At 35.4% G+C, this 25,663-nt stretch overlaps 1 protein-coding gene across 5 annotated transcripts; it reads right to left on the reverse strand.

Annotated features, from left to right (window-relative positions):
• Positions 1–6,336: 6,336 nt before the first annotated feature.
• LOC124643300 (protein quiver) lies at positions 6,337–25,255 on the reverse strand. Of its 5 annotated transcripts, XM_047182229.1 has the most exons (7): positions 25,102–25,230; positions 24,006–24,237; positions 23,623–23,756; positions 17,691–17,750; positions 16,039–16,086; positions 9,276–9,422; positions 6,337–7,716 (listed from the first exon to the last, which is right to left on the reverse strand). In XM_047182229.1, the coding sequence occupies exons 3-7, from the start codon at positions 23,645–23,647 to the stop codon at positions 7,520–7,522; spliced, it is 477 nt and encodes a 158-aa protein (XP_047038185.1). In that variant the 5' UTR covers positions 23,648–23,756; positions 24,006–24,237; positions 25,102–25,230; the 3' UTR covers positions 6,337–7,519. The 5 variants fall into 5 exon arrangements, with proteins under 5 accessions (XP_047038185.1, XP_047038186.1, XP_047038184.1 ...); XM_047182230.1 differs by lacking the exon at positions 24,006–24,237 and having other exon boundaries at positions 25,098–25,234; XM_047182228.1 differs by lacking the exon at positions 24,006–24,237.
• Between the last annotated feature and the right edge of the window lie 408 nt (positions 25,256–25,663).

Below are 25,663 nucleotides of genomic sequence, written 5' to 3' on the forward strand. Positions count from 1 at the left end.
ATTTTGCATGTATATGTATACAGTGAAAAAAACATGCTTATTTTCCAGAAAAGTTTTTTTCATTCTGTATAGTTGGATCCCATTTTCGAAATGATATATAAACAGTTCTAGCGTGTATTGTAAACCTATGATTATATCTTTTCGAGAATGGGATGGCGCTGTACGTCATGTATATTTACATCTCTTTCTTCTATCAGAAGATATATAAAAATTGCTTCAAAGCCGATTTCAATACTCTATCTATCTTTTGTTGCTTACTAGAGATAGGAATTTGGCGTTGCTTGTATGGTGTTAATGTCAAAATCTATCTCTATACAAATCAATAGATATATAGAGTATACAGATGTCTTTCAATTTAAATAATGAAAAAAATGTTCCCTTTCAAATAATAAATAACAGCTGACCCAATAAATAAACAATTTATTCTTATAAACTGCATTCCAGTGATTGGCAAGCCTGTCTACGGTGCGCCATGCTGATCCCGACAATATCTGGCGTGTGTTCCGATATATAACTCAGTATACTGACCGGGACTCGAGACGTCATGAAAAAGACGCCATACTGGCATGGTGAGACAAGTCTGACGAATATATGTACACGAATATCCGCAACGTAAATGTCAGTTTTCATATAAGGACTGTTAACTATTAATTTTAAAGTAAATGGTTGTTTTAAGAACAACGGACGTTTATGTTAGTGGTGGGCCTTAGGCCTAAGCTCACCTACAACATAAACTTCAGTTTTCTTAAAACAACTGTTGCTGATTTTTTAAAGTTAAGAAGAGTCGTTTTAAGAAAAATGGACGTCCATGTTCTCGATAAACCAGGGCTTTTATATGTCATCAACGCACTGGCTAGTAGATTTCGTAATGAATTGACAGTATGCCGTCGATTTATAACGTCACGAGTATTGGCCAGTACATAAAGTTATATCTCAGTACACGCCTAGGATCGCTTGTTATAAAATAACATGCAATGATCGCTATGTCGTGATGATGGCGTCATTCCTTCAAACTGACAAGCAAACATTGTTTAGGATTTTTTTTTGTATTATCTGTTCGTTTTTATAGTCTGTAGTTTGTACAATTTGACGTTGACATTTGGGTTTATTTGACAGTGACGTTTAGGTATAGTTGACATGTCACTTGACGTTATTTTAAAAATTAGCTGAATTTGTCTTTTTTATGTGTTTGATCAAATTGTATAAACACAAACGACAGTCATGGCGGGATGAACTATATTTTCTTAATATAATTATCATCTATGATATCATAATTTATCATTCTCTTAATATTATAATTTTATTATAACCCAAACAATATCCGCTCGCGAATACACTTATGCAAGAAATATAAAAAGGAATTACTTTTTACTTTAATTTACTAAATAATTAATAACAATTTTAGGAAGTACATATCATGACGGTCGTTATTATTATTTATATATTTGTTTTTTTTATTTATTTAGTATTATTATTTCTTAAATATTTTACATATTTATAACACCTATTATGCTTTGCACTCCTCTTTAGATACAGCCTAAGTTTTTTTATTGTGATTTTTACGATGTGTAGACTTTACAGGCCTTTTTCTACAAATCAAGATTACTATACCCCATTGTACGAAAAATAAAACAAATTAAACTTAATTTTGGAATGAATTATGAGGAACTTTTTTCTAACTATTGATAAAAGGCTAAAATTCTATTCCTATTCGGTAATTTATCAATGTCAACGAATAACTTTGGCTTGTGCGTTTCAAAATGTGGTCTTACGAACACACTATTAAATCTTGCTTAATGTTTATCTCACTCTTTGAAATCGTTTAAGATTCACTTCTATCATCATCCTCCGAGCCTTTTCCCAATCATGTTGGGGTCGGCTTCCAGTCTAACCGGATTCAGCTGAGTACCAGTGCTTTACAAGAAGCGACTGCCTATCTGACCTCCTCAACCCAGTATCCCGGGCAACCCGATACCCCTTGGTTAGACTGGTGTCAGACTTACTGGCTTCTGACTACCCGTAACGACTGCCAAGGATGTTCAATGACAGCCGGGACCTACAGTTTAACGTGCCATCCGAAACACAGCCAATGGTGTCTAAGATATACTTAGAAAGTACATACAAACTTAGAAAAGTTGCATTGGTACTTGCCTGACCTGGGATCGAACCCGCGCCCTCGTACTTGAGGTTGGTCCTTTACCCACTAGGCCACCACGACTCCTAAGATAATAATAAGATTCACTTCTATCACTGATATTAATAGTTATCCACGGAGTAAGGAAAGATGCCGGAGATGCCATAAGGCTGGTAGGTCAAACGCCTTACTGTCATTGATCAAGTTACGTACGGTCGGCGTGATCAATTACTAGAATTAACGAGGCGTTCGGGCTCCCTGTCAAATCAAGACCAATCTGTCAAAGGTTGGCTTTATTCATTGATGAATTGGTTTTAAAAAGTGGGTGGTTTCCATAGAAGGCGTGTTAGGGTGAAGCTAGTACCGTTCCTCGTCCCTCTCACCGCGCATGTTGTCGCGCTACTTCCATGAGATTTTGCGTTATGACGTCTCCGCTAGTCATTTTGTTCTCCATGTATTTATATTACACAATATTTAAGAATCAGTCTACATCCGGCGTTTGAAAATACTTGGAATACGAAACACGGTATCCGGTGAACGCACTCAATATTTTTATTTATATATACCTACGTATTCTTTGCACCGTTGGATTCGGAACGCGACTGTTATGCACGGGGTCTCAGGTTAAATTCCCCATTGGGCTAGCTTTGTGGGTTTTTAAGAATCTTTCACAAAGCAGCCCGGAGTCTGGAAGTTGGGCATTGATACACCCGTGCATCGGAGAGCACGTGAATGTCGGTCCTGCGCCTGATCTCTCTCCGGTGGTGTCGGATTGCCGTCCCATCGCGCTATGAGAGTGAGGGAATAGAGAGTGCACCTGTGTCCAAGCAAATGCTTCTGCATCTGGCTGTGTATGTCTATGTGTCCGTGGTTGATATTTGATCGCCTTTTTTTCTAATATAAATTATTTGAATTTTATAACGATTTTCATAAAATCGTTGATAGATTTCATTCGTATCATTTTTACACAACTAACCGTTCTACTTAAACTAAAACTCCGTAAAAATCACAATAAAAGCCTTCTATTAAAATAACTAGTAACGTATTTTTATCACTAAACTTTGCTCATTTATATTGCACCCGTAACTAACTATTTTATTTATACTGAGTTGCACCATTTAACTATAACGATAACCGAACCATTTTTAGCTGTCACTTGTCAAATCACCATGTGACCAATGGGCGGCAAGTATACGGCTCGTTATGGTTTGGTTATCGTTATAGAGAAATGGAGCAACTCAACTTTAATATTCAAAATATATAAATGTAGAACTCTTTTTAAGTCAGTTTAGACTCATCACAAACATTTTTTAAACTGTATAAATACATGCATTATTTTTTTCCTTTAGACTGTCTAACAATGGAAACTAAAAAACTATGTTTTTTTGCTAGAATTTTCTACACATACCTAACTAAATTTTTCATTATTTTGTTAGCGCTATTGTCAAAAATGTTTTTGTATGTCTGTATATTAAAAAGAGTTCTACATTTATACATTTTGCCTGTATACATATTTGTATATATATTCAGCCGGTATAATGACGGATATTCTTTTTGTATTACGACGTCGACGTAACTTTTGACGTTGACGTCAAAATGTATACTTTTATATGTATAATATAATAATGTATAAATTGCGTTCTCAGCGTTGGCTAGCGTGGGTTAATAAAAATGTATATTTCAATGGCTTATATAAAATTTTATTTTATATTTATAAATCGTAGTTAGTTGGTTTTTTTATAGCAGTGGTATCTTTATATGTATACAAATGAATCCCTATCTTTTGGTCTCGCCATCATGCGTGAACAGCTAGAATTAGAATTTATTTGCTTGAAATATGGTTACAATTATAAGTCTTAGAATTCAATTATGTTTCTTCATGTCTCGCCTCATATAGACCGATGAAGCTAAAAATTAGAGGGGAGGTACCTTAAACCAGGGAGAAGGACATACGAGTTTATGTTACCATCTGCTTACGGGAAACAGTTACATATCTCGGAACACGGGTGAAACCTCGGGCGCAAGCTAGTTTAAAATAAACATAACCCCTTGTTTTGGCGGTCGGGTAAAAATTAATAACTCTTTTCACAGTTATATTGAAAAGATACTGTGCTTTTTTTGTATTTTTACCAAAAAAAAAACTGTTTATTTATTGGCATTGCTAATTCTCGTTGAAAATAAATCAGTTTTAGGCAGTATAACAAAAATAATATTTTTAAACGAATAATATCAGTAAACTATACATTCACAAAAAAATCCTACACTTTTCAAATTTTGGTTTTAAATAGACACCACTGCAATAAATAACTTTTACTATACATTTCGACGTCTCGCTTTTCCGTAGGTTTTACTCTATGTCTAGCAAAATTATGATGAAAAATATATTTTTGTACTAACGATATACCGCTCCTACGATATTATTAACACCCTCGATTTTTACGGATTGAGCGAAACTTTAAGCGGTAAAGATATTTAATTTTCTTTTTAAATTAGGTTCTGATACGATTTCAGTCCTATGTGGCTATTCCAGAACGATTACCGTTCCATTCGGCAAGTCCACTACGATCACGCTGCGAATCCAATATGATTTCGTTGAGTTTTTTTAAAGTTGTTTCTTTTAAATTGGCAATAAACTTCTTGTGATTCAAAATACAATACACAGAATCGAGTTGAATTACGATTTGAATGTCAAATATAGCATTTACAAACGGGACAATTCAACCAGGGCTGCGATTGCGGAGGACGGAAAAGTAGCGGAGATGCCCTAAGGAAGGTAGGTCATGCGCCTTTTTGTAGGTCAAGCAACGTACGGTAGGCGTGATTAGTTACAAGAACCAACGAGACATTCAGGGTCGTTTTCAATCAAAACCAATCTTTCAAAAATTGGTAATTTTATTTTGAAAATAATGGGCGGGTTCCATAGGTGTGTAAGGACGGTTAGTAACGTTCCTCGTCCCCCGAACACCCTATACCGCATATTGTCGCGCTACGTTCATAGGCGATTTTATACTTTATGACATCTCTGCTAGTAATTTTATTCTCCATGTTGGTAGCAATTTAAAATGTTAACTTTTAATAATTAACGAAACAACAAAAAAGGGGATCTGATTAGTTTGACCTGTCTGTGAATGACTTTATAACCCTCAAAAGGATTATTATAACAAGTTTTGATATTTATAAGTAAGTATATAAATTAGTTAATATTTGATAAATTCGTAGTTGACGAAACTATATTATTCTTTAGTGGAGGGTTTCTCACAGATTTTTTTATTGAATTTATATCTTTTTACCGCTTAAGAGTATCCGTAAAATATTCTGGGTAAATGACTGCTTTCGCAGAAGTGACAAGCGATTGCTTGCCACCAATAGAAGCGCGTTTTTAACCTACAATTATATTATAAACTTAACATTAATGATTAAAATGTATTTGGTGTTTAATTTCATAAAATTATTTATTCTTTACACTATAATTATAAAACTTTAACCGTTTTTGCGACTAAGTTCTAGCATACCTTTTTACTAATTTTTGTTTTTTTAATTTATAATCTATGTCACCCGCAGATTATGAAAAATAAATGTCAAAATTATAATGTAGGAACGTTAATTTTAAATTAACTGGCTTTTTAAAATGTATTCTAGCTTCTGATAATTATTTTAAATTATAACTACTGTAATTAAAATCATTAGGACCTAGTCAAAGTATATCGATTAATTTATTTAAGTTACATCACTGTTTTAACGCATCGTTTCAACTAGTGTTGTGACAATCTCACTATATCGATATCGATAATTTCAACTATACAAGGTGTTGATTTGCATTTGTGCCATAGTTCAGGAGGAGGACATACAATACGTAAATAATCGATTGGAATTACAGTAGATGGGAAATAACTAATATGCACTGCTTTTTTTGTCATTGTAATGTCGTGGTATTTCTGAAGTAATCCAATTTTATGAATGAAATTTATGAGTGATCGTAGCGTATGCTTTGTGTTTACGTTTGTGTGAGGGTGCAGCACGGTTTTAACGCCAGTAACATACGCGCCAAGTTTAAATAAGGCTAGACGACATTTACGGAATTCCGAAAAAAAAAATAAAGAAAAAAAATTACTTACCAATTTTTTTATTGATTTGGGTCGAGAATCATTAGCATAATTACCTCCTTGAATATGGCACGGATGCAAATCAACAGCTTGTATTGCGAATCATGTACTCTTTGGTAAAAAATGTGTTATCTTTAAAATTAACATACGATACACGCTACAACAACTAAAAATTAAAACTCAATTGACAATTTAATTATCTACGTCTTTTGAGAAGACAATAAAAACACAACCGTTTGTTAAGACTAATTTAAAAAAACTGATATAATATATCACCAATCCGATGCACTTATCATATCTATTCGTCTATATTTCGGCAGTACTCGCTAGTTTCTTTCCAATTTCGATTTATTCTATCTACAGGTGCCCACTTCTAATATTAGGTGCAACTATGAGCAAATTTTATTGGTCGATAATTGGACCAATCAGAAGCGTTTGCAGGAGAAATTAGTACTCGAAAATCCCACTAGATGGCAGCGATCACAATTCCACTGCCATTTAGATTAGCAAACGCACTCGCTCTAAGACTGTTATTATTTCTAACGCCTTTTTATACCGAGCTTTATATACATGCTTAATCAGGAAAAGTTATTAATAATTTTAGAGCAAAAATTGCTGAACATGATATTAGCTTCTGGAGTAAATTGTGCTTAGTTTGGACAACACTTTTGGAAGCTTGAAGCTGTATATTCTATTTAAATGTTAATCTTTGACATTGTGTGGTATTACTTGACCTTAAGATTGGGTTTTATCTTTCATATTTCCTTGTTTTTAAGTACTGATTAATGATTGTAGCTTTAAATTAGGTATTTAGATATGTATGTTTTGTGGGAATCATTCGCTGAAATAATTGTTGTAAAACTCGCATTTTCTTATCGCTTTATTTTAATTGATGCATTTTATTTCTATTTATTACTTCCTCTTAAAATCAAGTAGTCCACACATTTTTTTTAATCGCTATTATTTCAAAAATGTCAAGCCAAGCATATCTTGATGCAGCTTAACGGGAATATTGGAACTTTGTGCTGTAAAAACTAAGCACAACACTAAGCTACGTCTACAGTTGGACGAAAAATGTAATTAAATCTCAGCTAGGGTAGGGCCCAAAGATACAGTCGATCGATTGTCGATTCATCGATATTCACACATCATTAGAGTAAGACCAGTGACAGTTTTCTCAATCGATGACTGACCGACGTTATAGTTTGACAGTTAATGGACAGTGTTGTTATCGATATCGGTTATCGACAATCGACCGCTCGGGGCAGTCTCTATGCCTACTTCACCTCATGCAAGCACATGCGGCCAGTGTTGCGATCAATGCGAGTGCCGCGACGGGCGCCGCCGCGGTATTACACATGTCTTCTTCGCAGAAACACATGTGGCCCGTGCCAGTGCTTTCCATCATACAGACGTGGTCTACCATGAATAGATTTATTTGTAGCTGTGAGGTACATGTTCGACGGACCACCTCGTACGCTGGAAACAGATAAAAAATTGTGTTAAAGTTGAATTCAAAGGTTTTATTGTAGGTATTTAGAGCTATCACAGGTTCTTTCGGAACGTCAAGTCTTATGGAGAAGAATTTGCAAGAAAGAAGTAGACACTGTTTTCAAAATGGAATAAGCCCATAAGGGTCCATATTTGTGTAAATTTTTTGTATTTTCACATCTATGCAGATTAAGGAACGCAATAAACTATCTGAATATACATAGGTTAATTCTGAGAAAATTATAAAAACAGTAGACTCTGCCAGCAGTCTCACAGCTTCCCGTGGGACTACTACGTACGAATGAATAAAAGCTCCGAAAATGCTGATCTGATTTGAAACATTCCTTCACTGTAAGGAAGCTACACTGTTCCTGGATGACAGAGTCTACTGTCTACATTATATTCCAGCACGGGAAGAAGTTCCCACGGGACATGGTTATAATTGTAGGAATCAGCCTGTAATATACATAAAAACGAGTCTAGTCACACCCACCACTCACAATAACTAAAAAATCTAGACACTATTAGCGGTTTTTTAAAACAAAACAACATAAGTAACTGCTCAGTAAATGACAGATTCTTGTCTACCATTTAAATTGTCAAACGATGACAAACAGGCGTGCTCTTCATTGCCAAAAAATTAACCCAGCATAACGCTTGGCGGCTCGCCCAATTTGAGTGCAACGTTTAAATGAAGACCCCTTGAGATGTGCCGTTTATTTTACCATCGTGTTACGGCCCTTTCACACGGCAGTCCAGTTTTTTGCAGGATACCGTTTTTTGCAGGATCCCGTTTGATCGCAAAAGATATTATATGCTAGTGTACACACGAGCAGACCGCATGCAGGATCCTGCAAAAAGCTGTTCCCGTCGATTTGTGCGATTCGGTTTTGTCACTTGTTACTGGATCGTTCGTCCAGTAAAAAGCGGGAATCCTGCAAAATCGGACGCTGTGTTCACACGTAGTTCAGTTTTGCAAGATACAGTAAAATGCCGGTCCCGCAAAACTGGACTGCCGTGTGAAAGGGCTGTTAGTATTATTGTATGGCTTTAGGATAGAAAAATAACTGAAGTATGGAATATGCAATAATGCTTTATATTGGAACTTCGCACAGGGACTCTAAAATAATTTATCTCTGAATTTCTCCATTCATTAGCTATTTTCAGCGGTTTTACATTCGTTGGAAACTACTTCGCGTAACAGGACAAAACTTAGCCTATTGCCCTCACAAAAATAATGTGACTTTTTATTCTTGAAAGATTTTCAAATTCATCCAGTCGAATCTGAGATAAGCAAACAAACAAACAAATCCTCATGTACATTAATAAAGAGGAAACCTTTTTATTTTGTTTGTTTGTACCCTAAAAGCTTCAAAACTACTGAACCGATTTGAAAAATTCTTACACTGTTGGAAAGCTGAACTCTTCCCGAGTAACATAGGCTATAATATCCTATCTCAGTACGGGAAGTAGTTCCCATGGGACCCGGGTGGAACCGTGGGCTAGTCTTTTAAATATTAGTAAAGATAAAATGTTAAAATACTCACGACTCTTAGAATACCGGACCATCTTGACACAGCAGCCGTTACAAGTCTGCAGAGGTGGTTGATCTCGCGGCAACGCAGTGTAATTGAAGGGGTCCTTGCACCGCGGGTCAGTCCAACTGTCGCACTCGTAACAGTATATCGTCCGTGCTGGGAACAGTAAGGCCGATTAGAATTTTGGGGACTTTGCCGATTGGGTTTGAGGGGGTTGCCGATTGGGAAAATTTAGGCGGTCTCTAGACGAGCGATTATATTGCGAATATTACGAATTGTACAATGATTTTTAGCGACTATTTGAATTGCATAATGTTGTTGATGTAATATTGCACAATGTTATTGTACGTCTAGGGCCCGCCTTACAGTTAGTTTTGACTGATGCACATGTTATTATTAAAGGCATGTTTTGAATGCCAACTGCCGATCGCTCATCGACTGCATGAAGTCGGCCGCAGCTGCACCACTGGTTTGTATGTATTTACATGAAACCGTTTTGGATCGAAGCGGCAGCAGCACGTGCAGTCGCCCTCAGATATTGACTGATGTCATGCAGTCGATGCAAGTGCGGTCGGCAGTTGCAGTAGGCTTACTTTCAAAAGGTACCTTAAGGAGCGTTTTTTTGTGATTAGCTTGTTTTAATGGAGAAGGTGATTAGGAATATTAATTATTGCAATTAGAAATACATATGTATGAAGAAAGCAAAAAGTCTGTTGTTATAAATATGTATTTTAATGTACCCTGTTGTTTACACTAATATGCGATGTTTATTTGTAATTTAATGTTGAGCTGATAAAATGATGTTTATATACATTGCAATATGTAATTGTGTTATTGGGGCCATTTGCGATATGATAAAGTTGACCTGTACTATTAATAGGAACCTACTCAGCGTGTGATGTTAGCATGATATCTGTAAATCAAAACAAAATGGCTCAAACGCCCTTTTTTGAGTTATGGGGTATGATACATTATTAAATGACTATAATATAGGTGCTTTAGGTCTTTTCGTTCTGCGGTTTCAAACAATCCCAAAACTCTCGAATTTTGGAACATTCTCAATGAAGAGTTCGCTAGGCTGTGTTCTGGAAAAATATTTAAGAGTGTTTTCACATTTGCCAGTTTTAGCGTTATAATCCTCGATTTATCATTCCGCGCAGCAAAAGACCCGTCGCTCGGTTTTCGGCGTCATTGCTCCTACCGGTAGTCAATTGTTTGAGGAATATCTGCTATGAAAGCGTGTTTTAAAGTTTCCCTTCAGGCAAATAATACCTGCCATGTACTCATAAAAAGACAGAAAAACCTAGAACAACAATAACTAGATTTCAATGCTACAATCGATCGCCCTACTAGCCTACTGGGCTAGAACAACCATTATGCGAAACCTGTTGCCATTCTACCAGCCTACCAAGGCGAAATGCGATAAAAATCTACTAATTGTCAAAGCTAGGGTACTAGGGTAGCTAGGGTATGCAAAATCATGGCAAGGCTATATACACACGCGATGTCAAGGAGAACAGTCCTTGTGATATATTCCAATCGCTGGAATTGAAAAAAAAGTCGGCTTAAATGCTCGCTATTGGTTTGTGGCGCCATTGTTCTTTTAATGGTAGGTCTACATTGACGGAGTGCCGTGAATATTCGTGGTTATAAGGTAGTGTGGTCGGAAGGACTTTGCAAAGTTTTGAGGAAAGACGATGTATTTATTAGGGCATCAGATGCCTTTTTATTGTCCCACTGCAGGGTACAGGATTCTTTCAGGATTCTTTCTTCTCATACAAACAAGGATTGGTGATTCTAGATTTCCGTCCTAGAGATGTTTTCTTCACCTTTACTCAGGTGCATAGCCATTGGTATCTGGTACTCTTAGAAAATTCATATAACTTTACAAAAGTAACTTTGATGTTTGCTTGACAAGGAATCGAACTCGCCCCTCGTACTTGAGAGCCAGGTATTTTACTTTAACCACTAAGTAGTCGCTGCACAGAAAACCATATTTATTTATACCAGCAAATGACGAATTGACGAGCTACATGCATTGTGCTCGGAATTTTGTTACATATTGCTATTGAATTTTAACGAGAACCGCGGGCAACACGAATCGCCCACCAGTGTAGCCCCAGTTGAAGACCGTCGCCTGAAAGTCTAGCGTGGTTCGTGAAGTGGTTGTAATGTAGGCCACTATGTCTGTCTAGGACGGCAGACTACCTGTCGCTTTGGCTAGTTCGCGGAAATCCTTTTAAATGGCTTTAAAAGGATTTCTGGAATTTATTTTACTGGCGGCATAATAAAGTTTTCAAACAAGCTACAGAATTTTGCCGCTCAGGCATACTACTAAGTGGGTAGAGACGATTTGGGTGACGAAATTCTATTGGTTGTTTTAAAACTTAGAAACAGGTATAGAAAAGCATATCATAGGGAAATTCGGTAGCCTAGGTAGGATAAGAGATAGAAAAGTGAAGAATCTTTTAGGTAAAATCTTTTTACTTTTTTTGATAATTTTAACGAGATGCAAAAAAAAAATACAAATATAAACAGCCGGCTTTCGAATCTAACCTCCTTAGAAAAATCATAACCCTCTTATTTTCAGGGAGTAACAGCAAAAAGGCAAAGGTACCATATGAAAGTCCACAAGTTGCCACTCACAAGTTTCTTCTAATCGCATAAATCTGGCGTCTAGATCGCTTGCTGCTCGGGTTAATATGTAGGTCAGGTAGAACCGTATAGGGTTATCATATAGGGTTGCCTGGTCCTCAAACCAAAAACTGTCTTTTTGGTTTGAGCCAGCTTAGTTAAACTTAGAGGCAGTTTAGTTAAACTTTGAAAAGTCCCCAAACACTTTGATTATACGCTCGCTTTTGATTGCATCAAAGTTATGCCTAAAAAAAGTTTCCGACGAATAGAGAACCTCTTCCTTTTTGGGAAAGCGGTTAAAAATATTATGAACAAATCCCTTCTGCATCAAAATTTGAATTTTATTTCAAAGAACTGAAAAATAGAACAATCGCAGTTAGGGAACTATTTTATAAAATTCTTGGTTATTTAGCTATGAGGTCCTTACCCAAATGGGTTATCAAGAAGAATCGAACTATACCCTGACTGTCGTAATCCATTCAGCCGTTTCGAAGATATGAGGAACGAACATTAATACAAACATACGTAAAGAATCTACGCGCGATACACAACCCTTTTTGCCAATTGGGTAAAGTTATTGTTAAGTTGGCAATCAGGACAATAGACATCAACTAATTTCACTGGACTAAAAAGACCGCGTACCTGGTTTATCCGGACACCAAGCAACGTTAACAAAAAAAGGGTAGGTACCTACCTACTTTTACAAAATCTTTCGACTCACAGGGACTTAGCGACGACACTCGAGCGTTTACAAGGATCGAGGGTAAATATGCAAAGTCGATACTTGGTATCGAGTACTTTTTCAGGTGACAAGGCACTGGAGAGGGCTTTGATTTCTGAGTAAGGCTCTATGTAGAAGAGCAATTAAATTGCGCAATATTAAAATACCTACAAAAAGTCGCGCATCATTGCGCAATCTTCAATATTAAATCTACAAGTTCAATTTTACACAATTCGTGATATTGCGCAACTTAATTGTTCGTCTAAGCTTGCCCTAAGGTTCTTTTTTGTGTGCACTAGTTTGGCAAATTAGTACATATTTCACTACGTTCTTTGATTCATTTTATTCATTAAATGTCAATGTGCAATAATATATATTCTTGTGAGGAAAGCTGATTACATAATTCAGTTGACCAGTCTCAAAAGGTGATACTATTGCATTTATCAAAGTGTAGAAAATGCGTCAAGTAATCAAATTATTCAATTAATATTTCCAACGAGAATAGATTTTTTCTTATAAACAAGATAGTCGATGTAACATCTATTACACGATCGATAAAACTAATTGGTTTACGATATTTGCGGCGCAACCCTACATGTGTCATTAGCGAGATTAGTGATGTGACATCTCGATTTGGAAACTTGTCGATAAATAGATTTTAAAATCTACGAAGATTTTTATTGTCTCATTATATTTTAATGTTGACGAAAAACATGAGAAAAATACGTATGAAGGTAAATTAGACTTCCGACTCAGGTACTAAATTAGGTAGTAGAAATTGTAAAAAAAGTGCCAAATCTCTTTTAGATCAACTTCATAAAAAAATATATTAAAAAGTCATCTTTTCTTATTAATATTTGCACGTACCTACATAATTTGGAAAAACAGCAATCTGCTCATGCTTGCATGCTAATGCTCGGTGTACCGAGCATTAAACACAATTTGACATTCACCGGTACAAAAAAAAATAGTCCGCCATTACTCGGTTTAACACCTTTGAAACAAACGAGATCAAACAGAATATAAATCAGTCACAAAAACGTTTTGCAAGATAGTCATTAACTAAGATCTAATTTTAACTATTTGATACTACGTCAGTACGTTATATCGCACCTCAGCGTCGCACGCGCCGGTTTTAGAATTCAGTATATCGGCGTCTATTTTAGAGACGTCTTCTTTATAATGTAAATTTTCATATTTATTTAATGCAGCTTTGAATTCAGAGAGGAGAGATATGATTATTAAGATTGGTTTGTTTTCGACGATTTTTTGTTAGATATTTTTAGTTTTTCATCATCTGACTAGCCTGTTACCAACTATGTTGGGGTTGGCTTCCAGTCTAACCGGATGCAGCTGAGTACCAGTGTGCCACATGGAGCGACTGCCTGTCTGACCTCCTCAACCCAGTTACCCGCGCAACCGAATACACCTTGGTAAGACTAGTAGCACAGACTTTCTGACTTTATCGTGCCTTCCAAAACAAGGAAGAACTCGTTATGATTACGAGATGGTCATCCATCGTCGCTTAACCTTTATGATCGATCGATCCGCGCGGCTTTGATAAAGCACGAGCATAGCATACTCATTATTTTTGAGAATTGCATTAGACATAATTGGCGTGTATTGTTTTATTTCAAAGCCTGTGATAGGCTAGTAATTATGTGACAAAACTGCACTTATTATTAAGATTAAAAAGCTGATCATTTTTATTCATGATACTAAAATGCCTAGCTTGGGATATGATAAGCATAATTTTATTAGCTTGGCCTCAACTTGCTAACTCATTAACTTAGAAAATTAAAGCTGCGAAAATGAGTCGCTGAGATCAGACTATGAATTGGTTTCAGTATTTTGGGATATTTTGAATGCTTTAAAGCTGTCATAGAATTAAGGTGTAAGGTAGCATGTATTATGTGCATCAGTAAAATTATACATCACCTTTTTGATATATGTAATAACTTACCAATTACCATATATATTTGACTCGTACAAACACATAAACACACATTCGCTGTAGATTTAAACAAGGCTTTTTCTAAATAAATGTAATCTCTGGAGTTCTGAAAGCTTCGACTGGTAGCGGGAAATATAGTAGTATAGCGGGTACAGTAATATAGAGGTATGATTTTATTATTCGCGGTAATAATATACTCCAAAGTAATATTTGATGACTTTGTTTAACTCTGAAAGTTCTTTCAATTTGATTGTAATCCGAAAAACTTGTGTATGTTAAAAATATTTGTTTATCGGGTAATATTTTAATTGTAAGAACTTCGGGTCGGAGTAATAAGACCCGGGCCAAAGCCTGCGGGATCGTTCGCGCGAGTTAGGGCACAAAGGGCCTAAGAAGGAACATGGTGGGTTTTTGATTTCCCATAGGTATTTTATCACTGCGAATGATAAGATCTTATTCTCTGATGATAATCTGATGAATTTTAAATGTCCTACCACCAGTCGTCACATTCACCTTAAAGCATCTGACACAAAAGGCTTATAGTACACAAACTCACACAAAGATGCGAAGGTATGAAGCATACGCTACGCACACATGCAAAGCATTAACGCAGAGAGCAATGAAGCAGTGACATGACGGCTTAAGCACATAACAAAGATACAGTTGTGAAGCTACATACTAATATTCAACGAGCTTTTACCGGCGTTACCGATGCTGTCAGTACTGAGTGTCGTGCATCGAGCACATGGGTGTATGAGTGACATTGTTACGAACGTTAGTATGTAGCTTTACAAGTTTACAAGAGTTTATTTAAACTGTGGCTTAAGGGAGTGTCATGCAGTTTGTTGTCATGGCAACCGTGAGCTTATGTGTACTAAAAGATGTTTCATACCAATTTCTAACATACAAGCAGAAATACACAAGCCAGTATCGTTTCTAAATATTTTACATGGTTACCTGTAGGTTTCTATAAGCGATATACTTAATTGGAGAATTTTGACATTAGCTCAGCAAGTTATATATTTATTACAAATGTTAAAAATAAGCTCTACAGAAGAGTATTATCATGCACAAACGAACAAGAGAGATAGAAAAACAATAAATAATGTATTTCTATTTTACTTACTAATTTAGTTGTATTTTTAGTCAATGATTATCTAAAATGTTACCTGCACTTTGTTAGAAAACAAAAAAATAAAAATAAAACAAAAAAGCTGGAAATGACATTAGTGAAGAGTTTTTTCTGCGTTAGCCAACCCAGTCTACGACATTTTTCAAATTCTATCATGATTTTTTTATAAATTTTTAACCGAATTTTTCATCGTGAATTAAAATTAATGTAAGCAAAGCACCTGGCTAGTGTAAAAAAAATGGCTTTTATTAGCTTTTTTATTTTATTTCTGTAAAAGCCTAAAAGCTCGTGAGTTTTTCTTTAGAAATAAAAAAGAGAAATCAGTACTTACTCTGGCATTCCGCCTGAACAAGGGGGCTGATACTTAGTGCCCATAATGCTGAAAATCCATGCTTGAATTAGTAAAAAAGAAAATAAAAACATATAAGAAAGAAAACACTACACAGTTATCTAGATAGAAAGAGTACACAGTAAAAATACGTCCTGTAAATAACTGAATAAAAAAAAGTTGAAATAAAGTTTTTTTTCTCATGTCCATAGACTGGTTGGCTGTATTTTAGAGGAAAGATAGAAATAAAAATGCTTTTGTATTTAAAAATTATGAAAAAATATTCTTGTTTAGAAAAAAAGTGAAATTTCTTTTTTTATGTATTTCTTACCAAATCATTGTAAGTACATAATTAGAAAAAATCTGAAAACAAAGATCAGTTATTCACAGGAAGAAAAATGTTTGAGTGTTTTTTTTTTGGAAAATTTATTATTAAGTTTTTTTTAGAAAATTTTAATTTGTCTATCGTGACTAAGAATTACATGCAATTATTGCATTCCTCAATTCCAACAATTAAACACACATTCCTGTGGGCACTCAAACACAATACACTTATCGAGTTGCGGAAATATCGATAATTTCACATCACTGGTATTTGCCAAATTATTCTTAGTGCGAAAAAAAGGGGAACAAAAAGAGTTTACTAAAGCTACTCTGATGGCCGGCTACTAATAAAGTCTCAGAAATTCTGATTATCTGACAGATAAACTATAACTTTTATACTGACAGAAATTATAAGTACCTAGCCTATAACTGGTAGATAGCATTAACTATCAGATAATTGACACTTTAAAAATTACCTGACAGAATTGCAGATAGAACTGAATACTATATTTCATTAATAATGTAAAAGAAACCTCTACCACTCGATGTGGAAACTATAAAAGCAACGATCAGAGCTATCTAACGATTGTGCAGTCTCTCGCACCAGTGGATGCAGTCGCCATATTGGTAAGGCTTAGACTGAACTGCGGTGTGACCAGTGAACACTAACTGATACTGAAGTACTTATAAATGAGAGCATATTCACGCCCGATAAAGTGACACTTAGTTATCTGATAGATAATGCTACCTGCCAGATAAAAGCTGCTTTAATTTCTGTCCGATATTGCTATCCGAATGTGACTTTTTTTTTTAAATTAAGTATCCACAAAGAGCAATTTGTCTTTTGAGGTCTTAGGAAGTTTTTTGTTTCTTGGGTAATCATCTGCCTAGCCTTTTCCCAACTATGTTGGGGTCAACTTCCAGTCTAACTGGATGCAGCTGAGTACCAGTGTTTTATAAGAAACGACTGACTTCAACCCTTACTGCTTTCTGACTACTCGTAACGACTGCCAAAGATCAACATCTGTAGGTTTGATAACCTACCTATTAATCAGCAAGTATTGCTTGAAAATTGTTTATACAAAGCTAGTTTCGAAGTTATAAATATCGTATAATTTTTTAACCTAAAAATGCACTCTTAATTGTAAAAAAACAACTTTAAATAACCACAACTCATTAAAAAAATAATTTTCATAAAAAAACAAACCATAGATTCACAATAGTGATGTGGCACACTCTATCGATATTCCCACAGCGAAACACAACACAACTAGCAACGAGTACTCTATGGTACAACACTGGTGACAGCACTATACTTCATCTCATATTACCAGTCCGAATGCAGGAGTTAGATTTCACTTGATCCACCCCGAACCACGACATCAGCAGAACTGGAAAAATATTGCAATTAAATTAGTATAAAAATCTTCATAGAATGTCCTCCTAGTTGATTGTCGGCCACGGCGGCAGTTCTCGTATAACGAGATCAGCCAGCTGCGCAGGACATATTATAGTGCACAAGCATTTGCGCAGACACAAGTGCACTCACTATTCCTTCAATCTCTCAGAGTTGGTTTGTTTATCTCAGGAACAACTGGACCGATATGAAAAAGTCTTTCAGTTTTAGATAGCTCTTTTATCGAGGAAGGACATTTTCTAAGTTTATCCGAGTGCGTGGAGTAATTTTCAAGGAATGGGGGTTAAACCGCTGGTGGAAGCTAGTCGTTCTATGTATTTGCAATCCTATTTTCACATGGGTTTTACCCTGCTGCATATGCATGCCTAGCTGATAAAATATTAACATAAATAAACTAACTAGCTATTTTGCCGCGGTTTCACTCCCGTCCCGTGCCGGGATAAAAGTCTATGTTATTCGGGCATTGTCTAGCTTCCAAACAACGAAATATTTTTTAAGAATCGGTCACAGTAGTTTCGGAACACATTTTTATTTTGTTCTTTATATTAATAATGTTTATAGAAATATATGTTGGTTTTATAGAACACAGCTTTAGTTATTTATAACTAATATATGTCATATACTTGTATAATAATGGCGGTTTTATACTAGTTCGCGGGTATCAGCAATATTCTATATGAAATGGCAAACAGCCAGATGAAGGAAATGAGAAAACTCTGTCATTTTAAAGTAATAAACTGAAAAATTGGGTGAATCTATAATAATATTATAAAGCTGAAGAGTTTGTTTGCTTGATTGCGCTAATCTCAGGAACTACTGGTCTGATTTTAAAAATATTTCAGTTTAAGATAGCCTATTTATCGAGGAAGGCTATAGGCTACTTTTTGTCCAGGTTCCTGCAGAGGTTCCCACGGGATGCGGGTGAAACCGCTGACAGAAGCTAGTGTCTTAATATATATGGTAAATACTATGTATTATGTACCCACTATTAGTTACTTTAAGGAAATATGTATTGAGAAACAGCCAGTCGATGGCTTTTACCGGCGGTTTGTCACCCATAGGAAGTAGGCACTTCCTACAAAACCGTTTCGAATGCAAGTTTTAACAAAATCTCTTCAGTAGTTTGTAGTAGCGCGAAAGAGTAATAAACATACAGAAATATCCATATACCTCTACTATCGACCCTATGATATTTACATATGTGTATTAAAACTGATCGGCAAAAAGAACATATTTTCTTGAGTAGTTTTTTATCACTCTATCTATTGGTGTACGGCATATGAAAATCCATGAAAATCGATCTCAGTGGCGTGCACTTGGAGAGGCCTATGTCCAGCAGTGGACTGCGATAGGCTGATGATGATGATGATGATATGAAAATCCGCTCAGTAGTTTTTGTGTTTATCGCAAACAAACAGACAGACACGGTTACTTTGTTTTATAATTCGTATTTATTATACACATATACTATTATATTATGTCCCCAAAATAAACCTCCTATCTATTATAAAATGTCGAGTTATTTAAGTCACGGCCGGGTATATGCGTACGCGCCGATAAATGACGATTCTATGCCAGAATATTAAAATATATAAACTTAATATCATATATTTACTATGTAATGTGTTTTTGTCTTATTTACATGTATGATTTGACTTGTAAAACCAGGAAAACGATCCAGGAATCGAACTTAAGACCTCAGCGCACTGCAGCCAATGGGATATTGGTAATTTAATCACGTGTCAATTTAATATCAATTGAATCTCGTCATCATCTCCCGAGTCTTTTCCCACTATGGGGGTAGTCTGGAGTCCCAGTCTAACCGGATCTAGCTGAGTACCAGAGTTTTACAGAGATCGACTACCTATCTGACCTACTCAACCCAGTTACCCGGGCTATATACTCCTTGATAGGACTGGTGTCAGACTTATAGGCTTCTGACTACCCGTAACGAGAGATGACGGCAGATAGAAGAGTATGGAAGGAGAAAACATGCTGCGCCGACCCCAAATAAATTGGGATAAAGGCAGGAAGATGATGAGAGTTCAAATATTTTTTTTTCGTTTACATGTTATTTCAGTTATACCGCGTTATAATTAAGTTGGTAACACAATTATTCATAATTAGGTATGTATTATCGGAATGCACTTTTATCGATTAACATTTTTGCTTTTTAAACATATTTTATTGACTAACACTACCGTGTTTGAGTTATTTTATTTTCATGATGGAAAATCATCATCTGCCTAGCCTTTAACCAACTATGTGATGCTGAGTACCGGTATTTTACAAGGAGCGACTGCTTATCTGATCTGATGGAAGCCGACCCCAACATAGTTGGGGAAAGGCTCGGAGGATAATGACGACTGCCTATCTAACCACCTCAACCCCGTTACCCGAGGCAACCGCTTTGGTAACACAATTTGTCAGACCTTCTGCCTTCTGACTACCCTTAACGACAGCGCAGTAGGCAGATGACGTTATGCGGGGTCTTGGGTTCGATATTTGCGTCATCGCGGTAGCTCCGGCTATCGCTGAAAACCAGCGCTGGGACTCTGTCTCGTTTCGGGTCGCAGCATTATGCTGAGCGAGGGCCGTATTGCGCGCTTTGGGACGCATATTTTCCCTTAAATTTGTTCTATGTTCTTTTTATCTTTTTATTTATGTTATGCTCATTTTGTTAAGGGCATTTATGCGTCTTATATTCTGCGCAATAAAACTTATTTTCTTTCTTTTCTTTCTTTCTTTCTTTTCTTTCTTTCTTTCATATTTCGCGTACTATGCGGCAACCGGGGCGAATATTGATATAAGTACACCGTTACAAACCACCCATGAAGCAAAAGATATGTAAATATTAAGCAATAGTAAATTCACAAAGACTCACGCGTTTTAATGAATCGTAAACAGTGCACAATGATTCATTTGGCATTTGATCGTCTATTTAATATTATCTCGTAAACTTTAACGGACTGTAAACATCTGTTTTTTTGTTGTTTAGGAAATTGCTGAAAAATACTGAACCCAAAACTGTTAACATATGTAGATGAAAGCTTCAATTTTTTTCGAAATAATTGCCTCACAGTTGGCTGAAAGGACTAGAAATTCAGGATGTAGGAGCAAAATACCATTGGCTTATAGGTACCTAAATTATTCTCATTCTACTACATGCGAAAGTAACTTTGTTTGTCAGTCGCTCTTTCAGGCGGAAACTACTGAACTGATTTAAATGAATTTTGCTACACAGGAAGTATATGGCCTGATAGGATATAGGCCACTTATTACACGGCTGCTGGAAGTGTGTGAAATTGTGAGGGACAGCTACTAAAATTGGGCAAGCGCAAGAAGTCTAATGCCTGACTGAAAGTTATATTTTTTTTTTACTGTCGACAGGCTCGCACCTCATTGGTAAGCAACAATATGGTTAATGGTTAAAGACGAAGCACGTTCGCCTATAAGAATCCTATTTAAGATAATTTTACATTCTAACTATGTATTTTAAAATCTTAACAAAAACTATTCAGTATGTGTTAGGTACTTCGCTCACAATTACATTTTTCCTGCGTTTGATGTTGTTGAATCAACAAACATTCGTGGTACGGTCCATATTTTCTTACGACTCCCATGTGTTTCTTTTAAGTATCTACTAGCTGTTTTCCTGCAGTTTCATCGGCATCCCAGTGAAACTACTGCCCGTAACCGGAAAAACTATAGCCTCGTGAAGAACGCGACTTTCCAACAGTGAAATAATTTTTCAAATCTGTTCTACAGATTCGAATCCTTTATAATACAAACAAAGAAACAAAAATTTGTTTCCTCTTTGTTATATTGATTCATTCATTTTCATATAAGTAGGTACAGATTGCGTTTCACGATCTTACGACATATTTAAATTTTTGCTAGAATCTACCTAAGATTACCTAAGTAGGTATATTCTATGACTAGTTCCTAGTATTTTCAATTTTGTAATGACTTTTTATAATGGTGTTACACCAAATATTCATTAATTCTTGGTAAGAGACTCGACCACGTTTTAAAGCCTACTAATATTATGTTTACTATGTCAACACACTACAAGACACGAGTCTATTTCTGCCCGTACATTGTCCTAAGCTATTTCTGTCTCAGTTTAGCCGGAGGTCGTGAGAGGTAGGTCGGGTCAAGTTGTAGGTCTGTATTCGGATGGGGATGCATGTTCTTAGTAGTTTTTAACCCCCGAAGTTTTAAGAGTGAATATCGGGTGTGTCGTTCACAATCACATTAAATGAAATGCATTAATATGCTGGTTAATATATTATGTCGATCAACACAAAGTAAAAAGAAAAATGTAAATGCGTAAAAAAAAAATGATTTTTTCAAACAAAGTAAATATAATAAAAATGTGCGATTTAAACTCCATATAAAAGTCAGTCATTATAAATAAACAACTGAAATTCTCCCTTGAAAACTGACAGCTGTCAACTGATCAAAACATTCGATACTCCTAACTTTATCTCTGCTTTACACATGATGTTGTAAATTATAAAAACGGAAAATGACTCCTGTGGCTAAACCACTGAATGGATTAGGTTATTTTTTTTACAATTCGCCATAGAATATCATAAAGTATATGCGATACGATTTAATGTGATTGTGAACGACACACCCTAAAAAAGTCGTGGTAGCCTAGTGGGTAAAGGACCAACCTCTCAAGTATGAGGGCGCGGGTTCGATGCCAGGTCAGGCAAGTACCAATGCAACTTTTCTAAGTTTGTATGTACTTTCTAAGTATATCTTAGACACCATTGGCTGTGTTTCGGATGGCACGTTAAACTGTAGGTCCCGGCTGTCATTGAACATCCTTGGCAGTCGTTACGGGTAGTCAGAAGCCAGTAAGTCTGACACCAGTCTAACCAAGGGGTATCGGGTTGCCCGGGTAACTGGGTTGAGGAGGTCAGATAGGCAGTCGCTTCTTGTAAAGCAATGGTACTCAGCTGAATAAGGTTAGACTGGAAGCCGACCCCAACATGATTGGGAAAAAGGCTCGGAGGATGATGATGTGAACGACACACCCTATATAATATAGAGGAAACATTTTTTCGTATGTTTGTTTGTACCTTAAACGCTCCTAAACTAATTAACCAATTTGAAAAACTCTTTTACTGCTGGACACCTATTAAGCTACATTCTTCTCGAGAAACATACACGTAGTCTTTATTTTATTCTCGCAGTACCTAGTTTCCGCTAGACGAGTGTGAAACCGTTGAAAAACGGCTAACGGGTAGTTAGATATATTTTGTCTAAATTGGTTCAGCCTTTTTAAAGTTCGATTCTAGTTTAACCCGACCAGTAGTTCCTGAGATAAGCGCTTTCAAACAAACAAATACTTATACATATTATTATTATGTAGATAAACTTTCTTTGTAAAATAAATATGCGAAGTCTTCAAAAATATGGTAAAATTATAAAATTGAGGGAAACACTCTTTAATATTCTGGCAATACTTTTATATTTTTTTGCTGTGTAAGCAGGGGTTGCAAGCCACACCGCCGGTTTTTCAATAATTATTAAATTGTAATTAAAAGTTTTTTTTTTCTAATAATATAATGTTTTCTTTTACCGAATAACATTAATATTAATAAAACTTTAAGTTTGTTTTCGATTTTGTAAAAATATACACTTCTAGGGGAATCGAAAACGAGTTATAACGATGATATTATAAGCGAGGACTTTTAATTGGCTCTCTGTCGACTATGACTTCCTTTTACTGTTTAGTTTTTGTTTAGCTGTAAGTTCTCCATAGTGTACTAAATAAATAAATAGATATTTTTTCCATAATATGTACTAAATATTTAACAAATATTTCTTACCTGGTACAGGGAATATCCAGCGCATTTTTTCAAAATTCTGCCTTCCTTCTTGTAACTGGTCTTCAGCTCGACTTTATTTTCATTTCCACATCGATTTTATCTTATATTTAGTTATTATGTTACGTTTTTATCAACTAAATGTGTTTTCAAAACAGAAAAATTATTATTTTTGTATGATATTTTTTTATATGCACAAATTATTGAAGAGATACAAGAAATATAATAATAACAAAAAATAAATATGTACATAGATCAGGAATATAAAAAAAACGAGACGTTTTTTTAAAATAATGAATAAATATTAAAATGAATGAATGAAATCTTGACTGTATCATTCAATTATTTGAGTGAAAAAATAAGCATTATTTGTTACTTAATCTTACCAGCAAGAGTAGGCAAAGAAGTTATATTTTCACGAATATGAAAAAAATCTTCGTCCTATTACCATCGAAGTTATATGCGAGTGCAGGTTTTTTTCTTTTTTACGTTTCAAAACCGTAAGTAAATACAGTGGAAGATTTTATATGACAATGTATGAATGTCTACAGCAATTTTGACCGTTGCATAATTACACAACCGCCAAGAATGGTTTGTTCGATTACACTGCGGACTAAGCTAACCTAGGCATGTTGATAAAGACGTATTTATCAAGAAATTCAACATCTATAATATAAATAAGTAAGTATGTAAATATAAGCATAAGTAGTAATATCGGAGGGAGGGAGCAAGTTTTCAATAAATAGGTATTTTTTCTAATATTTTCTGTTTAAGTTTGTAATTACCTTATATTGAATAGGTAATTCACAGTTTTAACAAAAGACATAACTAATTGAGGCTTGAATTAAAACAAAAGACACGCAACGACAGTAAATATTACAGCGCCATCTATCGAATTCCGAATCAACTAAAACCCACATTACTTTTATTTTGAAATCTCCACATTGCGGATATCATAATTCATTTAAATCAATTCTAATTTTGACACTAAAATGGCGGGAACGGACCGGATTTACGACCGTTGTCCAAGCTTCCTTGATTTAATAGCACTGCAGAGTTTTAATATCACATTTACCAGACATTTACGTAAATGTCTGGCTGCGTAAATGTTTCATAAATAAATTAATAGGATTTTGTTGGGCTAATGGGGTGTTTTAGCGTGTATTTGTCGCAGTATCATGGTGTAGTACTTTAGTGTGTGGAAGTAGAAAAAATCGGCCGACAGCACGCAACACAATGCGCGGACATTATTGATTTTAGGCACCGCTACATTCCACGATTATTATTTACTAAATACACTGTTGGTTATTTCATTTTAGACACACTTAATCACATTCACAGACATATTTAACGTTTCTTTTGTAACCACGACTTAAAAGAAATATTGATAAATAAATAAAGAAAAATTAAGGTTTTTTCGATAGTAAAGTTAAACAATGACAAAAATAATAATTAAGAATGAATTTTGCATTTTTTACCTACCAATTAACATTATGATAGGCGTTTACGTGAAAAAATAAACACTAGTCACTGTTACCTAATAAACTCATGTTATAAATATGATTTAATCATAATTAAATGTGTGTTTTTTGTATTTTATCTATGTTTTATAACGTTATGCGCGAATGCAGCGATTTTAAGCCCATTTTACAAGGGACACGCCGATAGACAGCGCGCGGCGGACTCACTGGCGGGGCTGCCAGACTAAATTCTCAGTTACGCAATGTGATACGGGGAAAAGTGGAAATTAGAAATTGAAAATTGGTGACGATTCACCGAAAATCTACTTTTTCTAGCTATTCTAAAGTGTTTGTGTGTCGGTCTTTTACGAATCTTGTGCTTTGTAAGTAAACGTAGGTTCTTGTATTCCATTATTAAATGCGTAATTAGGTACAAAGTGCTGGTCGTTATAAGTACCTAGGTAATTCAAGTAATAATTAGGCGTATACATAGGAGTGCACACTTTTGACATAACTTTTTTTACAATTGGTTCGTGCTATAAAAAATACTGCAGGTACCGAATTATGGTTAATGGTTTTATACC

This window comes from Helicoverpa zea, chromosome 27 (genome assembly GCF_022581195.2).
Source record: "Helicoverpa zea isolate HzStark_Cry1AcR chromosome 27, ilHelZeax1.1, whole genome shotgun sequence".
Taxonomy (NCBI): Eukaryota; Metazoa; Arthropoda; class Insecta; order Lepidoptera; family Noctuidae; genus Helicoverpa; species Helicoverpa zea.